General features: G+C 43.5%; 1 protein-coding gene across 5 annotated transcripts in view; it reads right to left on the bottom strand.

Annotated features, from left to right (window-relative positions):
• Positions 1-14,314, bottom strand: part of LOC106570463 (neurabin-1) — a 149,525-nt gene extending 135,211 nt beyond the window's left edge. For all 5 annotated transcript variants that reach the window (XM_014142825.3, XM_014142829.3, XM_014142830.3 and 2 more), the window contains exons 1-2: positions 14,080-14,314; positions 10,564-12,134 (exon numbers count right to left, since the gene is read on the bottom strand). In XM_014142825.3, coding sequence (XP_013998300.2) covers positions 10,564-11,985 — 1,422 coding nt within the window. In that variant the 5' untranslated portion in view covers positions 11,986-12,134; positions 14,080-14,314. The remainder of the gene's footprint in view (positions 1-10,563; positions 12,135-14,079) is intronic.
• Between the last annotated feature and the right edge of the window lie 651 nt (positions 14,315-14,965).

Below are 14,965 nucleotides of genomic sequence, written 5' to 3'. Positions count from 1 at the left end.
TCAAGGATCTCTCTGTACTTTGACCTGTTCATCTTTGCCTCGATCCTGACGAGTCTCCCCGTCCTTGCCACTGAAAAACATCCCCACTGCAAGATTCTGCCAACACCCTGCTTCACTGTAGGGATGGTGCCAGGTTTCCTCCAGACGTGACGCTTGGCATTAAGGCCAAAGAGTTCAATCTTAGTTTCATTATACGAAAGAATCTTGTTTCTCATGGTCTGAGTCTTTAGGTGCATTTTGACAAACTCCAAGCGGGCTGTTATGTGCCTTTTACTGAGGAGTGCCTTCCGTCTGGCCACTCTACCATAAAGGCCTGATTGGTGTAGTGCTGCAGAGTTGGACCTTTCTGGAAGGTTCTCCCATCTCCACAGAGGAACTCTAGACCCCATTTAGAGTGACCATCGGGTTCTTGGTCACCTCCCTGACCAAGGCCCTTCTCCCCTGATTGCTCAGTTTGGTGGTTCCAAGCTTCTTCCATTTAAGCATGATGGAGGCCACTGTGTTCACCTTCAATGCTGCAAAACATTTTTTGGTACCCTTCTGTGCCTCGACACAATCCTGTTTCAGCGCTCTACGGACAATTCCTTCGATCTCATGGCTTGGTTTTTGCTCTGACATGCATTGTCAACTGTGGGACCTTATAGACAGGTGTGTGCCTTTCCAAATCATGTCCAATCAATTTCATTTACCACAGGTGGACTCCAGTCAAATTGTAGAAATATCTCAAGGACGATCAATGGAAACACGATGCATCTGAGCTCAATTTCAAGTCTCATAGCAAAGGGTCTGAATAGTTATGCAAATAAGGTCTTTCTGTTTAAAATATTTTATACATTTGCTAAACTTTCTAAAAATCTGTTTTTACTTTGTCATTATGGGGTATTGTGTGTAGATTGCTGAGGATCATTTGTTAATTTAATCAATTTTAAAATGCTGTAACGTAACAAAATGTGGAAAAATACAGATTACATTACAGACCAACACAGATTACAAATTCAGCCTCATTACAGACCAACACAGATTACATGTTCAGCCTCATCACAGACCAACACAGATTACATGTTCAGCCTCATTACAGACCAACACAGATTACATGTTCAGCCTCATTACAGACCAACACAGATTACATGTTCAGTCTCATTACAGCCCAACACAGATTACATGTTCAGCCTCATTACAGACCAACACAGATTACATGTTCAACCTCATAACAGACCAACACATATTACAAGTTCAGTCTCATTACTGACCAACACAGATTACATGTTTAGTCTCATTACAGACCAACACAGATTACATGTTTAGTCTCATTACAGACCAACACAGATTACATGTTTAGTCTCATTACAGACCAACACAGATTACATGTTTAGTCACATTACAGACCAACACAGATTACATATTCAGTCTCATTACAGACCAACACAGATTACATATTCAGTCTCATTACAGACCAACACAGATTACATATTCAGTCTCATTACAGCCCAACACAGATTACATGTTCAGTCTCATTACAGACCAACACAGATTACATATTCAGTCTCATTACAGACCAACACAGATTACATGGTCGGTCTCATTACAGCCCAACACAGATTACATGTTCAGTCTCATTACAGCCCAACACAGATTACATGTTCAGTCTCATTACAGCCCAACACAGATTACATATTCAGTCTCATTACAGCCCAACACAGATTACATATTCAGTCTCATTACAGCCCAACACAGATTACATGTTCAGTCTCATTACAGCCCAACACAGATTACATATTCAGTCTCATTACAGCCCAACACAGATTACAGATTGTTCAGTCTGACGGGAGGGAGTCACACTGCTTCACTGAGTTCAGTCAGAGGGAGGGTGGGGATGGAGAAAGAGAGAGAGGGAGAGAGAGACATTGTCATAGACCTGTATGCGATGGTTTTGTTTACACAAGAATATCACCAAAATCTCTCTGAATATTTAGAAGGGAAAACAACCTCTCAACTGTATATGAACCAAATCCTCTGTCTCTCTGTCCAAGTGAATATCAGCCTCTTCCGGAGGCTCTTTAGCCCCTATGCTATAGCCTTGTCCAGATGTGCTTTAGACAATTAATCCTCGGACTACCTTTGATAGTCTGCATTGTTGGCTCAAGTACAAACAGATCTGTAGCCAGCCTAAAGGACCTAATCCTGTTGAAAGGCTACAGTGAGGGTGCCTCCCGTGAGGGTGCCTCCCGAGTGGCACAGTGGTCTAAGGCACTGCATCACAGTGCTAGTTGTGCCACTAGAGATCCTAGTTCAAGTCCAGACTCTGTCGCAGCTGTCTGTGCCCGGGAGACCCACAATTGGCCCAGCATCGTCCAGGTTAGGGGAGGGTTTGGGCGGCAGGGTTGTTCCTGTGCCATCACGCTCTAGTGACTCTTGTGGCGGGTCAGGTGCAATGCATGCTGACATGGTCGCCAGGTGTGTGGTGTCCCTTCTGACACATTGGTGTGTCTACCTTCTGGGTTATGTGAGCAGTGTGGCTTGGCTGGGTTGTGTTACGGAGGACGCACAGCTCTCGACCTTTGCCTCTCCTGAGTCTGTACGGGAGTTGCAGCGATGGAACAAGACTGTAACTGCCAATTGCAGGGGTTAACATTAGATTTACCAAAGGTGACATTTTCAGATGATGATGTTATTTCATGGACTGTCAAATCATGTAGAGAGAGAGAGAGATAGAAAACATATTTGGTTTGAGGTGGTTGGATTCATTTGTATAGGAACGCACACTAACACCCTAAATAGACAATTCCAACCCTTTATCAGAGTCAAATGAAAACAAAGGTAGAGTACAACATAAAACTGTCCATACTCTCCGTAATGCTGACTGGTCAATAAATTCAGCCCCTCTCAGAATAGACCTACTCCTCTCCACATTGATTTAATATGCCTTTGGTTCTTCAGAGCTACATTCTTCACTACTCAGCATGTAACTGATTGAGTACAGTAGGCTAAACGGTGAGCAAAAACCCTAACGGACTAAACGCTAGCCTATTTGATGTAAGTGCAGCACAGAGAGGATACAATTACACAATCACTTCAATGTTGATTCACTAGTGCCTCTGCCAACCAGTCAGTCCTTCACATGTGCTTCATTCCATTAGAAAATCAACATGTCACAGCTGAGGCAAAAACGACTTTTCAATATTAGACACAAACGTTTCATTACAGCTGCTATAAACGCCATTCAAGTGGAGGAAGAGAGGAGGAGAGGGAAGGAATCAGAGAAAGCGAGGGACTATGTGTCCCGCACAACAGTAGGTGTGACCCACTGGGGTTGAACCAGAGTCTCCGTCAGACCACATGACTGTGGTAGCCCACTGAGCTAAAGCCTCTGTGATAGCTTGGAGATCTAACATAAGTTTCTAGGTCTCAGGCAAGGAATCTGTCACAAGAGCCAGTATTTACTAAAGGCAATAAAGAGGAGAGGGGACAGTGACAGGAAGAGAATCTCAGAAAGAGGTGGTAGAGGCCCCTGTTTGGATTACCAGTATCCTGAACAAGAGTAAATGACCATTCAATTAGAACAGACAGTTAGTTGCTACGGGTAATGTTGAAAAGTCCTTGGTGCAAAGGCACACAGTACTGTAGTTCTCTGTGTACGTATTCTGCTATTCCCCAGAATGATTAAGGGTGGATTAAGGGTGAGCTATATAGATCAAAGAATCCTAAAGCATCCCATTTTTCATGTTCTGTATTGACCATTCTAATCCTATATGATATGAACAGTGACTGTAGAACCTGGTAGCTACAGAGGGAGCTGCACAGTAACACACCAGCACAGCAGAGTCTTGAGATGTGACGTAGCCTGGCCATGTCTCCGCCCTAAATGGCACCCTATTCACATTATAGTGCACTACTGGCACCCTATTCTCTTTATAGTGCACTACTTTTGACCAAAGCCCAATGGGCCCTGGTCATAAGTAGTGCACTAAGTAGGCAAAAGGCTGACTTTTTGGATGCAGACAATGACTAGCTGAGGAGGCCATGATGCCAAGGATAAGCTGAGTGGCTGTAATGACCAGTAAGACTGATGTCCTATGTGTCAGACCCAGACCCTCCAGGAAAAGAGCCAAGCAATGTCCCTCCACACACTGACAGATAAATGGGTGTATGGAGATCGTAAGTCGGGAGGGGAAAACATCTCATCTGGTGCCTAGATATATACAATAAAAATCAATTAGTTAAACAAGCATTCTGTTTGTATAGAGCAGTATACCGGCATAAATAGATATTTCTGCATCTGTGTGCATCAATGCAGAAAGGAATAGACAAAGTGTGTTTTTATATCGCCAGCCGCCACAAGCTTACGTACCAGATTTCCCCAAGCCGCCAGCAGCCTCCAAATTGATTTTCAGATCTATTAAAGCGGGAATCAGAGGTTGAAACAACAGAAAAGCTGAGGACTGGAGCACGAGAAATGTAACCACTCTCAAACGATTAGACATGAAAAGGACTGAAAGTGAATGAAAGGACTGACCATCCATTATATCAAGATTATAGTTTTAACCATGTTTATAGTCTATATAGTGCTTGTTTACATTTACTTTGTTTACAAACATTGGCGTAAACATTTTGGGTTCTGATGGGGTATGACATGTTTTGTGTGGACCCCAGGAAGAATAGCTGCTGCTTTCACAACATCTAATGGGGATCCTAATAAAATACCAATATTAAGTAGTACTTTAAGCTCCTGAGTTATTCATAAGTTAAATTCTTCAAGAATCAATAGGTAAATATAATTCATTTATAACTCCAAAAATGAATGTAGCAACTGCAGATTGTCCCTTTAATGTTTAGAAACGGGATGTCAAGATAGATTTATCCACTTTGAGAGAGATCAAGACATATTACAAGAAGGATATATTTTTTAAAGTAAGATTAACTGACTACATCTATTCTTTTCAATGTTCTTCATTGTAAGTTTGCCTGCCTCGGGGTCAAGCGGGTCTCCTGCGTGGTCAGCCCCAGTGAAGGGCCAAGCTCAGGGAGAAATATCTTGTTCTCTTTCATGAGCCTGAACAAAAGACAGAACACTGTTTGTTCGCTGTGTGCCGAGTTGAGCGAGAGAAGGAGAGGGGAGAGAGAGAGAAGAAGAGGGGGGAGAGAGAAAAGGAGATGGGAGAGAGAGAAAAGGAGATGAGAGAGAGAGATAGAGAGGGAGAGGAGAGGGAAGAGAGAGGGAGAGGAGAGGGAAGAGAGAGAGGAGAGGGGGAAGAGAGAGAGGGGGAAGAGAGAGAGGGGGAAGAGAGAGAGGGGTAAGAGAGAGAAGGAGAGGGGAGAGAGAGGGAGAGGAGAGGGAAGAGAGAGAGGGGGAAGAGAGAGAGGGGGAAGAGAGAGAAGGAGAGGGGAGAGAGAGAGAGGAGAGGGAAGAGAGAGAGGGGGAAGAGAGAGAGGGGTGAGAGAGAGAAGGAGAGGGGAGAGAGAGGGAGAGGAGAGGGAAGAGAGAGAGGGGGAAGAGAGAGAGGGGGAAGAGAGAGAAGGAGAGGGGAGAGAGAGAGGGGGAAGAGAGAGAGGGGTAAGAGAGAGAAGGAGAGGGGAGAGAGAGAGAGGAGAGGAAGAGAGAGAGGGGGAAGAGAGAGAGGGGTGAGAGAGAGAAGGAGAGGGGAAAGAGAGAGAAGGAGAAAGAAACACTGCCTTGGTTTAATATTATATATGATTAAAGAGCAAGAGGTAATACCTTCTCTGGGAGAACAGATGTCTGGAGCTGCTTAACATTTCAACTCAACACACACACGTTTGACCATGATTGATTTTAGAGTCTCAAAACTCAATTTGAATGTTCCACAATGTGTAGTTTTTGTATTTTCTATTATTGTATCACACACTGTCTTGGAACAATAACCTCTTTGGAAATGTTTTGAGTTCTTATATTGTATATTAATAGGAGCAGTAGGAGCATGTGCCCCCCCCAAAAAAAATCTTGGTGTTTCTGTGGTCGCGGTCCCCGGCGTCGTCGCTGTCCTTCCTGCATCCTCTGCGACTCCCGCCAAGGAAGGGTCTTGTGTCCTCCCATGATCTCCTCCCATGTCCAAAACTCCTTTCCCTCATGAACACGCTGCTTGGTCCTTGTGTGGTGGGATATTCTGTCACGGTTGTTGTAAGAGACGGACCAAGGTGCAGCGTTTGTTGAGTTCCACATATTTATTTAAAGTGAAACTTTTTTAACAATAACCAAGCAACACAACGCGACTACGTGGTGACACAAACACCAACACAAACAATATCCCACAAACACAGGTGGGAAAAACGGCTACCTAAATATGATCCCCAATTAGAGCCAACGATTACCAGCTGCCTCTAATTGGGAACCATACAAAACACCAACATAGAAATATTGAACTAGAACACCCCCTAGTTACGCCCTGACCTACTACACCATAGAGAACCATGGGCTCTCTATGATCAGGGCGTGACATAACCCAATATTCATGATTTAAAAGCAGTCAATGTTTCATATTGTGATGGCTGGTTATGGTTTATTTGCATCATTATTATACATTGGGCAGCACGGCTGGCAGACCTATATACAGTATCACGTTTACAATTAGCTGGCTTATCTGAGAATAACATTTTTGCGTAGTGTGGGGATGTGATCTGATAATGGAATTCAAAGAATATGATATACTTCATACTGTACAGAAAAGTAAACCTCGCTGATCCTATCCTCTTCGGTAAGGGAAAAGCCACAGCACACACGTGTGTATATATGTGTGTGTGCTGGTGTGTGCGTTTATGTGCCTCCATTAGTGTGTGTTCCGGCTGCTCCTGTGTGTGTGTGTGTAAGATTAGCGGTCCAACATCACATATAACTGGGGTAATTGTTCTACTCCGTTACAGCATGTTAATAGGATCGATCCCCAACCTGTGGAATGTTTGTCTTAGCTAGCCTCTGATCTTGATACACACTCCCTTTACACACACACACACACACACACACACACACACACACACACACACACACACCTCCCTTCACACACACACAGTTCTTGATCAGTGTTATTGTTCATATCAGTAGCAATAACACAGACAGGGAAGTCATTGTTTTTGCAGAGAGTCAACAGATCTTCAAGAACAAGGAAATAAACCAACTGGAGGAATTTGAATCGAGACGCACCCATTATAAACTGGATGTAATCCTTTGAAAAAAGAACTGTAATAACATGAAGTTTTATATATTCTGAATAAATTTGCTGAATTCATCTCACCTGCTATGGATAAATGTGATGAAAACATATTCTAAAAATCTACATCAACGTAATTCCTTGTCCTGTTTCATATTCTCAGAAATGTACTTAACATGACTCAGCAGGATACACACGTCTAATGCACAGCTCACAATGTTACCCAATCAATCCACACCATTTCCCACTTGGAGACCTGGGTCGTATTCATTAGTGCAAACCGTAGCAAAACATTTGCAACCTAAAACCCAAAACAAGTTCAGGTAGCCCCTGCCCACTTCAGCCACTTTGCTTCCGTTTTGTGGCTAGTGAATAATACCAAGAACATTGATGAACTGACTGACTGATGGAATGGAGGTTAAAACACATCAAGGTGTCTGCCGGTGTGAAGACCGACTGGGCGCTGAGCCAGAATGATGACGAATATACGGTTAGCTTTTCATGCACACATTACCCAGAAGGCAGCAGTGTGACCCCGAATACCACATTGCTACCAGACCCCCAGGCTTTGTCTAGATAGTTCAATAAGTCTATGGCTGCTACGCTCTACTGCTCATCATCATCATCATCATCTTCATCAGAGAGGCATAGCTACTGTTGGTACTGTAGGTTGAGGAGTGTTCTATTTTCAAATCTCCAAATACAAGTTACCTGACTAATGGTATTACCTGACTAATGGTATCACCTGACTAATGGTATCACCTGACTAATGGTATCACCTGACTAATGGTATTACCTGACTAATGGTATCACCTGACTAATGGTATCACCTGACTAATGGTATCACCTGACTAATGGTATTACCTGACTAATGGTATTACCTGACTAATTGTATCACCTGACTAATGGTATCACCTGACTAATGGTATCACCTGACTAATGGTATTACCTGACTAATGGTATTACCTGACTAATTGTATCACCTGACTAATGGTATCACCTGACTAATGGTATTACCTGACTAATGGTATCACCTGACTAATGGTATCACCTGACTAATGGTATCACCTGACTAATGGTATTACCTGACTAATGGTATCACCTGACTAATGGTATCACCTGACTAATGGTATTACCTGACTAATGGTATTACCTGACTAATGGTATCACCTGACTAATGGTATCACCTGACTAATGGTATCACCTGACTAATGATATTACCTGACTAATGGTATTACCTGACTAATGGTATCACCTGACTAATGGTATCACCTGACTAATGGTATTACCTGACTAATGGTATCACCTGACTAATGGTATTACCTGACTAATGGTATCACCTGACTAATGGTATCACCTGACTAATGGTATTACCTGACTAATTGTATCACCTGACTAATGGTATCACCTGACTGATGGTATTACCTGACTAATGGTATCACCTGACTAATGGTATCACCTGACTAATGGTATCACCTGACTGATGGTATCACCTGACTGATGGTATCACCTGACTAATGGTATTACCTGACTAATGGTATCACCTGACTAATGGTATCACCTGACTAATGGTATCACCTGACTAATGGTATCACCTGACTAATGGTATCACCTGACTGATGGTATTACCTGACTAATGGTATCACCTGACTAATGGTATCACCTGACTAATGGTATCACCTGACTAATGGTATCACCTGACTAATGGTATCACCTGACTAATGGTATTACCTGACTGATGGTATTACCTGACTAATGGTATCACCTGACTAATGGTATCACCTGACTGATGGTATCACCTGACTGATGGTATCACCTGACTAATGGTATTACCTGACTAATGGTATTACCTGACTGATGGTATCACCTGACTAATGGTATCACCTGACTAATGGTATCACCTGACTAATGGTATCACCTGACTAATGGTATTACCTGACTAATGGTATCACCTGACTAATGGTATCACCTGACTAATGGTATCACCTGACTAATGGTATCACCTGACTAATGGTATCACCTGACTAATGGTATCACCTGACTGATGGTATCACCTGACTGATGGTATCACCTGACTAATGGTATCACCTGACTAATGGTATCACCTGACTGATGGTATCACCTGACTAATGGTATCACCTGACTGATGGTATTACCTGACTAATGGTATCACCTGACTAATGGTATCACCTGACTAATGGTATCACCTGACTGATGGTATCACCTGACTAATGGTATTACCTGACTAATGGTATCACCTGACTAATGGTATCACCTGACTAATGGTATTACCTGACTAATGGTATCACCTGACTAATGGTATCACCTGACTAATGGTATCACCTGACTGATGGTATCACCTGACTAATGGTATCACCTGACTAATGGTATCACCTGACTGATGGTATCACCTGACTAATGGTATCACCTGACTAATGGTATCACCTGACTAATGGTATCACCTGACTAATGGTATTACCTGACTGATGGTATCACCTGACTAATGGTATCACCTGACTAATGGTATTACCTGACTAATGGTATCACCTGACTAATTGTATCACCTGACTAATGGTATCACCTGACTGATGGTATCACCTGACTAATGGTATCACCTGACTAATGGTATCACCTGACTAATGGTATTACCTGACTAATGGTATCACCTGACTAATGGTATCACCTGACTAATGGTATCACCTGACTGATGGTATCACCTGACTAATGGTATCACCTGACTAATGGTATCACCTGACTAATGGTATCACCTGACTAATGGTATCACCTGACTAATGGTATCACCTGACTAATGGTATCACCTGACTAATGGTATCACCTGACTAATGGTATCACCTGACTAATGGTATCACCTGACTAATGGTATTACCTGACTGATGGTATCACCTGACTAATGGTATCACCTGACTAATTGTATCACCTGACTAATGGTATCACCTGACTAATGGTATCACCTGACTAATTGTATCACTTGACTAATGGTATCACCTGACTAATTGTATCACCTGACTAATGGTATTACCTGACTGATGGTATCACCTGACTAATGGTATCACCTGACTAATGGTATCACCTGACTAATTGTATCACCTGACTAATGGTATTACCTGACTGATGGTATCACCTGACTAATGGTATCACCTGACTGATGGTATTATAAATGGTATTTTGGGACATGAAGGGTGTCGGCTAAACTCAGATTATCTCATCATAATTATATGACCCAAAAAACATTCAATGTTAACAGATCTAGGATCACATTTTCCTCCATCAATCCTAACCTTAAGCATTAGTGGGGGAAATATGAAACTGACCCAGCACCTTACACCCGGAAATATTACCCAACACTGATGAGGTCAAAGGCCACAACATGAAAAAACAGACTTACCATCATGGGTTTGGTGCTGAAGCGTAGTTTCCTCTTCGGAGGGATATCCTCCTTCTCTTCCTCTGGTAGACCAGGGATCTCAGTAAGATCATTCCCGGGGTCATAGATGACGTCATCATCACCGTAAAGGTCATCCTCAGGGTCAGTACAGCTCTCCCCCCAGCCTTGGTAGCAAGCGTCTCCGTCCGCGTTAAAAATCACCCTCTCGTTCCCACTGTATTCCTCATTGGGCTCTTCTGCCTGGTCCTCTGGAGAGACCCTGGGCCTGGAGGAGGCCTTCTCCACCTCCACCTCCTCCCCACGGGCTTCTGCCTCGTCCTGGGCTTCATCCTGGGCTGGGGTAGCTGGGGTATCATAGGTGTCCTCGGAAGTCTTGTCCCCGACGGTGGCATCATTTGTGGGCCTTGAGTCCGTGCAGACTCCCGACGTCTCTCTGGAGGTGTCGGTTTCCTCTGCCTGCTTCTCCTCATACGATCCGTTCACTTCCCCTCCATTGGTGGTGGCCCCTACAGGATGTCTCTCCCTGTCCCTCTGTCCTAACTCCCCCGCTGTCTCCTCTCTCTCCTGGGGCTCCTCCTCATGCAGGAAGGGTTTTAGCTCCACCGTCTCCGACAGCGGGCTAGGGCTGAGGAGGTCTTCTGAGGATGAGGACATGGGAAGTTTGCCCCCCACGCGGTTTCTGTACCCTCCACCACGCACCGGGGATTGGCGCGAGTCATCTTCGCTGAGGTCGCCGTGCCGGTGGAAGTTATCAGGGGAGTAGAGTGCCCGGCCTCCATAGCCTCGCCGGAATGGGCCCCCTCCTCCCCCTCCCTGGTGGTCGACGTTCTCAAACACAGCGCTCAGCTGGCTTACGGTGGGTGACTGGGCTTCCGTCCTGGAACACAGCGAGTCCAGGGAGTCTGTGCTGCCCCTGTTGGAGCGCGACCCTCGCCAGTCGTCCAGGTGCTCATGGGAACCCCTCTTCTCCCGGCCATAGGAGTAGACAGGCGACTGGGACGCGTCACGTGACTGCTGCTCAAACAGCTTCCTGGTCTCTACGACCTTTGACCCTGCGCTGGTCTGGTCTGCTATAGGGTGCTGTGTGAGCTTGATGACTGAGCCGTCCACCTTGTTGATGAAGTTGGTGGGCTTGGTCATCTTCTGAGGCGACGGGTCTTCCCGCCTGGTGGAAGTACCGGAGCTCTCTGTGCCCTGCATCTGCATGAACATGTCCTTGATGCGGCTGACATGGGCACCATACTGTCGTCCCCGGCGCTGGGTGACCCGCTCGGTGTCCTTGAGCTGGGGCTCCTTGCTGTCCTGCCGGGGTGGCTGGTCGAAGGCCTTCTTTAGGGCCTGGAACTCCGTCCTGTAGGCGTTGCGGTGGGGGGAGGCGCTCCGGAGATTGCTCCTCTCCCCCGAGGCCTCCGTCTTCAGCATGATGGCGTCAGAGGTGAGGAGGCGGAGAGGATCTCAGCAGCATCGCTGGGCCTTCATCTCACATATACTACTGTAGTATCCAGCGAGCTCCCTGCCTGTGTGATTATCACTGTGATTTGATTTCACACGTCATTAGGGGCCATGGACACCTGGGAAAGAAAAGGCGATGCCTGTTAGATACAAGAGATACCAACCAAACTGTCATAATTATACTTTACACTACAATATGAGGTGGAGATCAATTGCAATCCAGCATTAGAACATTTCATAAACACCATTCCTAGCATGAATGAATCTTAACTTAAAGTGCAACGTAATCACAGACGATGCTCTATCTGTTAAAAGCTCTTAGCACAAGAAATGCACTGAATATAAAATATATTTGCCCTCTAAAAGCTAGGGCTGGGAATTGCCAGGGACCTTACGATACGTTATTATCGTGATACTTAGGTGCCAATACGATATGTATTGAGATTCTCACAATTCTATATGTATTGCAATTCAATACTGTGATTTTATTGCGATTCCGTAGACCAAACATATTGATCACCATATGTCTGCTGCAGAGGGACAAGAGAGAGCCATGAGAAAACTATTTTTTGATCAGTCATGGAAATAAAAGTGCTGAAAACAAATTGGCTCCCTATTTAAAAAGAAGATGGAGAACAATCTACGATGGAAAAAGACTGGAGTTTTGGTACAGCCAACTAGTGCCCCAAAAAATATTGCAATACTGTCAAAACGATACAATACGATATATTGTCAAAAACAATATCCCGGTATTCAACTGAATGGATTTATCCCCATCAATACTAAAACACATCCTGAAGGTAATGATGCCTCTGTTTAGAAAGCAGTGAGTTGACCCATTTATCTAATCAATACTCACTTACTCACGTGTCAGCTAAAACAAGCATTGATCAATATGGGTGATTGACATCATATGTGGGCCATCTGAAGATAGGGACTCAACTAAACATGAAACATCTTGAACATTGTTGAATACATGAATAAATGTGAACTATAGCACCTTGCAACATAAATTCTATGTTTGTGTGATAGAGACATGCCTTCTCTCTATTATGTCCCTAATGTTAATCTTTTCAGTGTAGGATAGTAGCCCATCCTAAACCTGAGGTCTGAGGCCATGTAGTTTACTGTCTCACCACCGCCCCGTCCCGAGGCATTCTGCATGATCATCTCGATTAATACAAGGACTGGAGGACAGTTCAGCTCATAAAGACAGGCAGGCAGAAAAATGCAGGCTAGACGGTTTTTGGGAAAGGGTGCAAGGGGGAGTTGTTTACACACAACACACATAACTGTGATATAATCCATTGATAAAAACGATCCAAATACACTGTGGATTCCATGTGTTTACATAATGTTTATATAATTTAGTATGAACAACGCAATTTTCATTTCAATATAAAATGCCCTTATTTCAAATGTGTTTGTATGTGTTATTACTATTACATTAATGTCATTTCATCATACCACCCTGTTTGTGAAATTCACATTTGCTAATAAAAAAAAATCCCACATGGGCTACGTAGGGTATCAGGTGGAAAACACTTAAGACACACGAGAACAAAGATACATTTTTAAATGTTACAAAGTGAAAACATATCGGATAAATTTTACAAAATGTTTTCATCATCAGCTGGTCAACAAAAATGCAAAATTGCAACGTTCTGCAAATGCACCCGTTGCTGCTATGATAAACGAGATAAACGTGCTGGAATCATTTTCGGAAAGCAGTATCCCATCCACCCAGCCATTTTATCAACGTCGGACATAAATGGTAAACTTCTAGATGCAGAAGATAAAACTCGAACGTGTAACATTGTATCAGCTCGAGCTTTATCCTACGTCGAACAGATAGACGCGCATCACCCACACAGGCATGGTTGTCAGCTCCATATGAACTCTATATATTATAATACATTCTTTCATTTCAGTAGCCCATGAAAAAGGAAAACGATAACCCTACTGCATAGTGTTGTTTATCATGTATAGAAAAAGCAGAAGTTAACTGTTTCCACCAGGCTACTCTCGATGTTTCACAAAGCACAAAACAAAAGAGTGACTTACGTTCATTGCTTCATGTGATAAATGACCGCGACATAAAATAGTCCCGTAAAAATTCACATGAAATACTCTGCTATCGTTATAAATCCCCTCCAATACGACATTTCCATTCAAGCACGTCGATAGTCCAGTATTATGTCGCCTTATTGACACTTTGACACACAAGCCGTGGTCTACACACCGATAGACAACGCCATTGCAGGCAGTGGGTGATGCTGCCGTGTGCACAATGTGGGAGCCGACGCTATTAAATATTCAATCTCAATGAAGGGTGCGCAACTGGATGTTTTCTAAGGTGAAAACATCTTATATATCTTAATCAACTAGTAACAAAAACATATTTACATTTAAGAAATATGATGTTTTGCAAATGGCATACACATGTGGCAGGTGTTTAACCTTATCGCAGTAATGGTTTGGTCCAGTAAAGTGCAGTCTGGCAGAAATACCACCACAAATAACTTCACTGGCTTTACTATGGTTGTCACTAGTTACCACAGCCGCAAAGTCAAAGTTGACTTTATCATAAAAATGAATGAAAACAAAAATGTGCTTTTTGGTCTTCATTTAAGGTTAGGGTTAGACTTAAGGTTAGCAGTGTCGTTAGGGTTAGTGTTAGGGTTAGGTTCAACTTACTTATCCTACCATTTACAGTATCTAAGGGGTTAAATGTACCACCACACACCATATGAATCTAAGAACACAATGCCATACTAGAATAAAAGTATTGCGTCAAAGGTGCCAGCCTATAGTATATGCAGCTGACTGGGCCATGTGATTAAGAATCTAGGCATCTTTGGGATCTGAAAGGGCCTCATTATTCATTTTTTAAGGTGGGGATGCCGTTTTAATAATATCAACATCATGGACACTTCACTATCACAACAAG

The sequence above is a fragment of the Salmo salar genome, chromosome 14, assembly GCF_965601325.2.
Source record: "Salmo salar chromosome 14, fSalSal1, whole genome shotgun sequence".
Lineage (NCBI taxonomy): Eukaryota > Metazoa > Chordata > Actinopteri > Salmoniformes > Salmonidae > Salmo > Salmo salar.
Note: the sequence above shows the minus strand (reverse complement) of the source record. Positions and strands in the feature narration are given on the sequence as shown.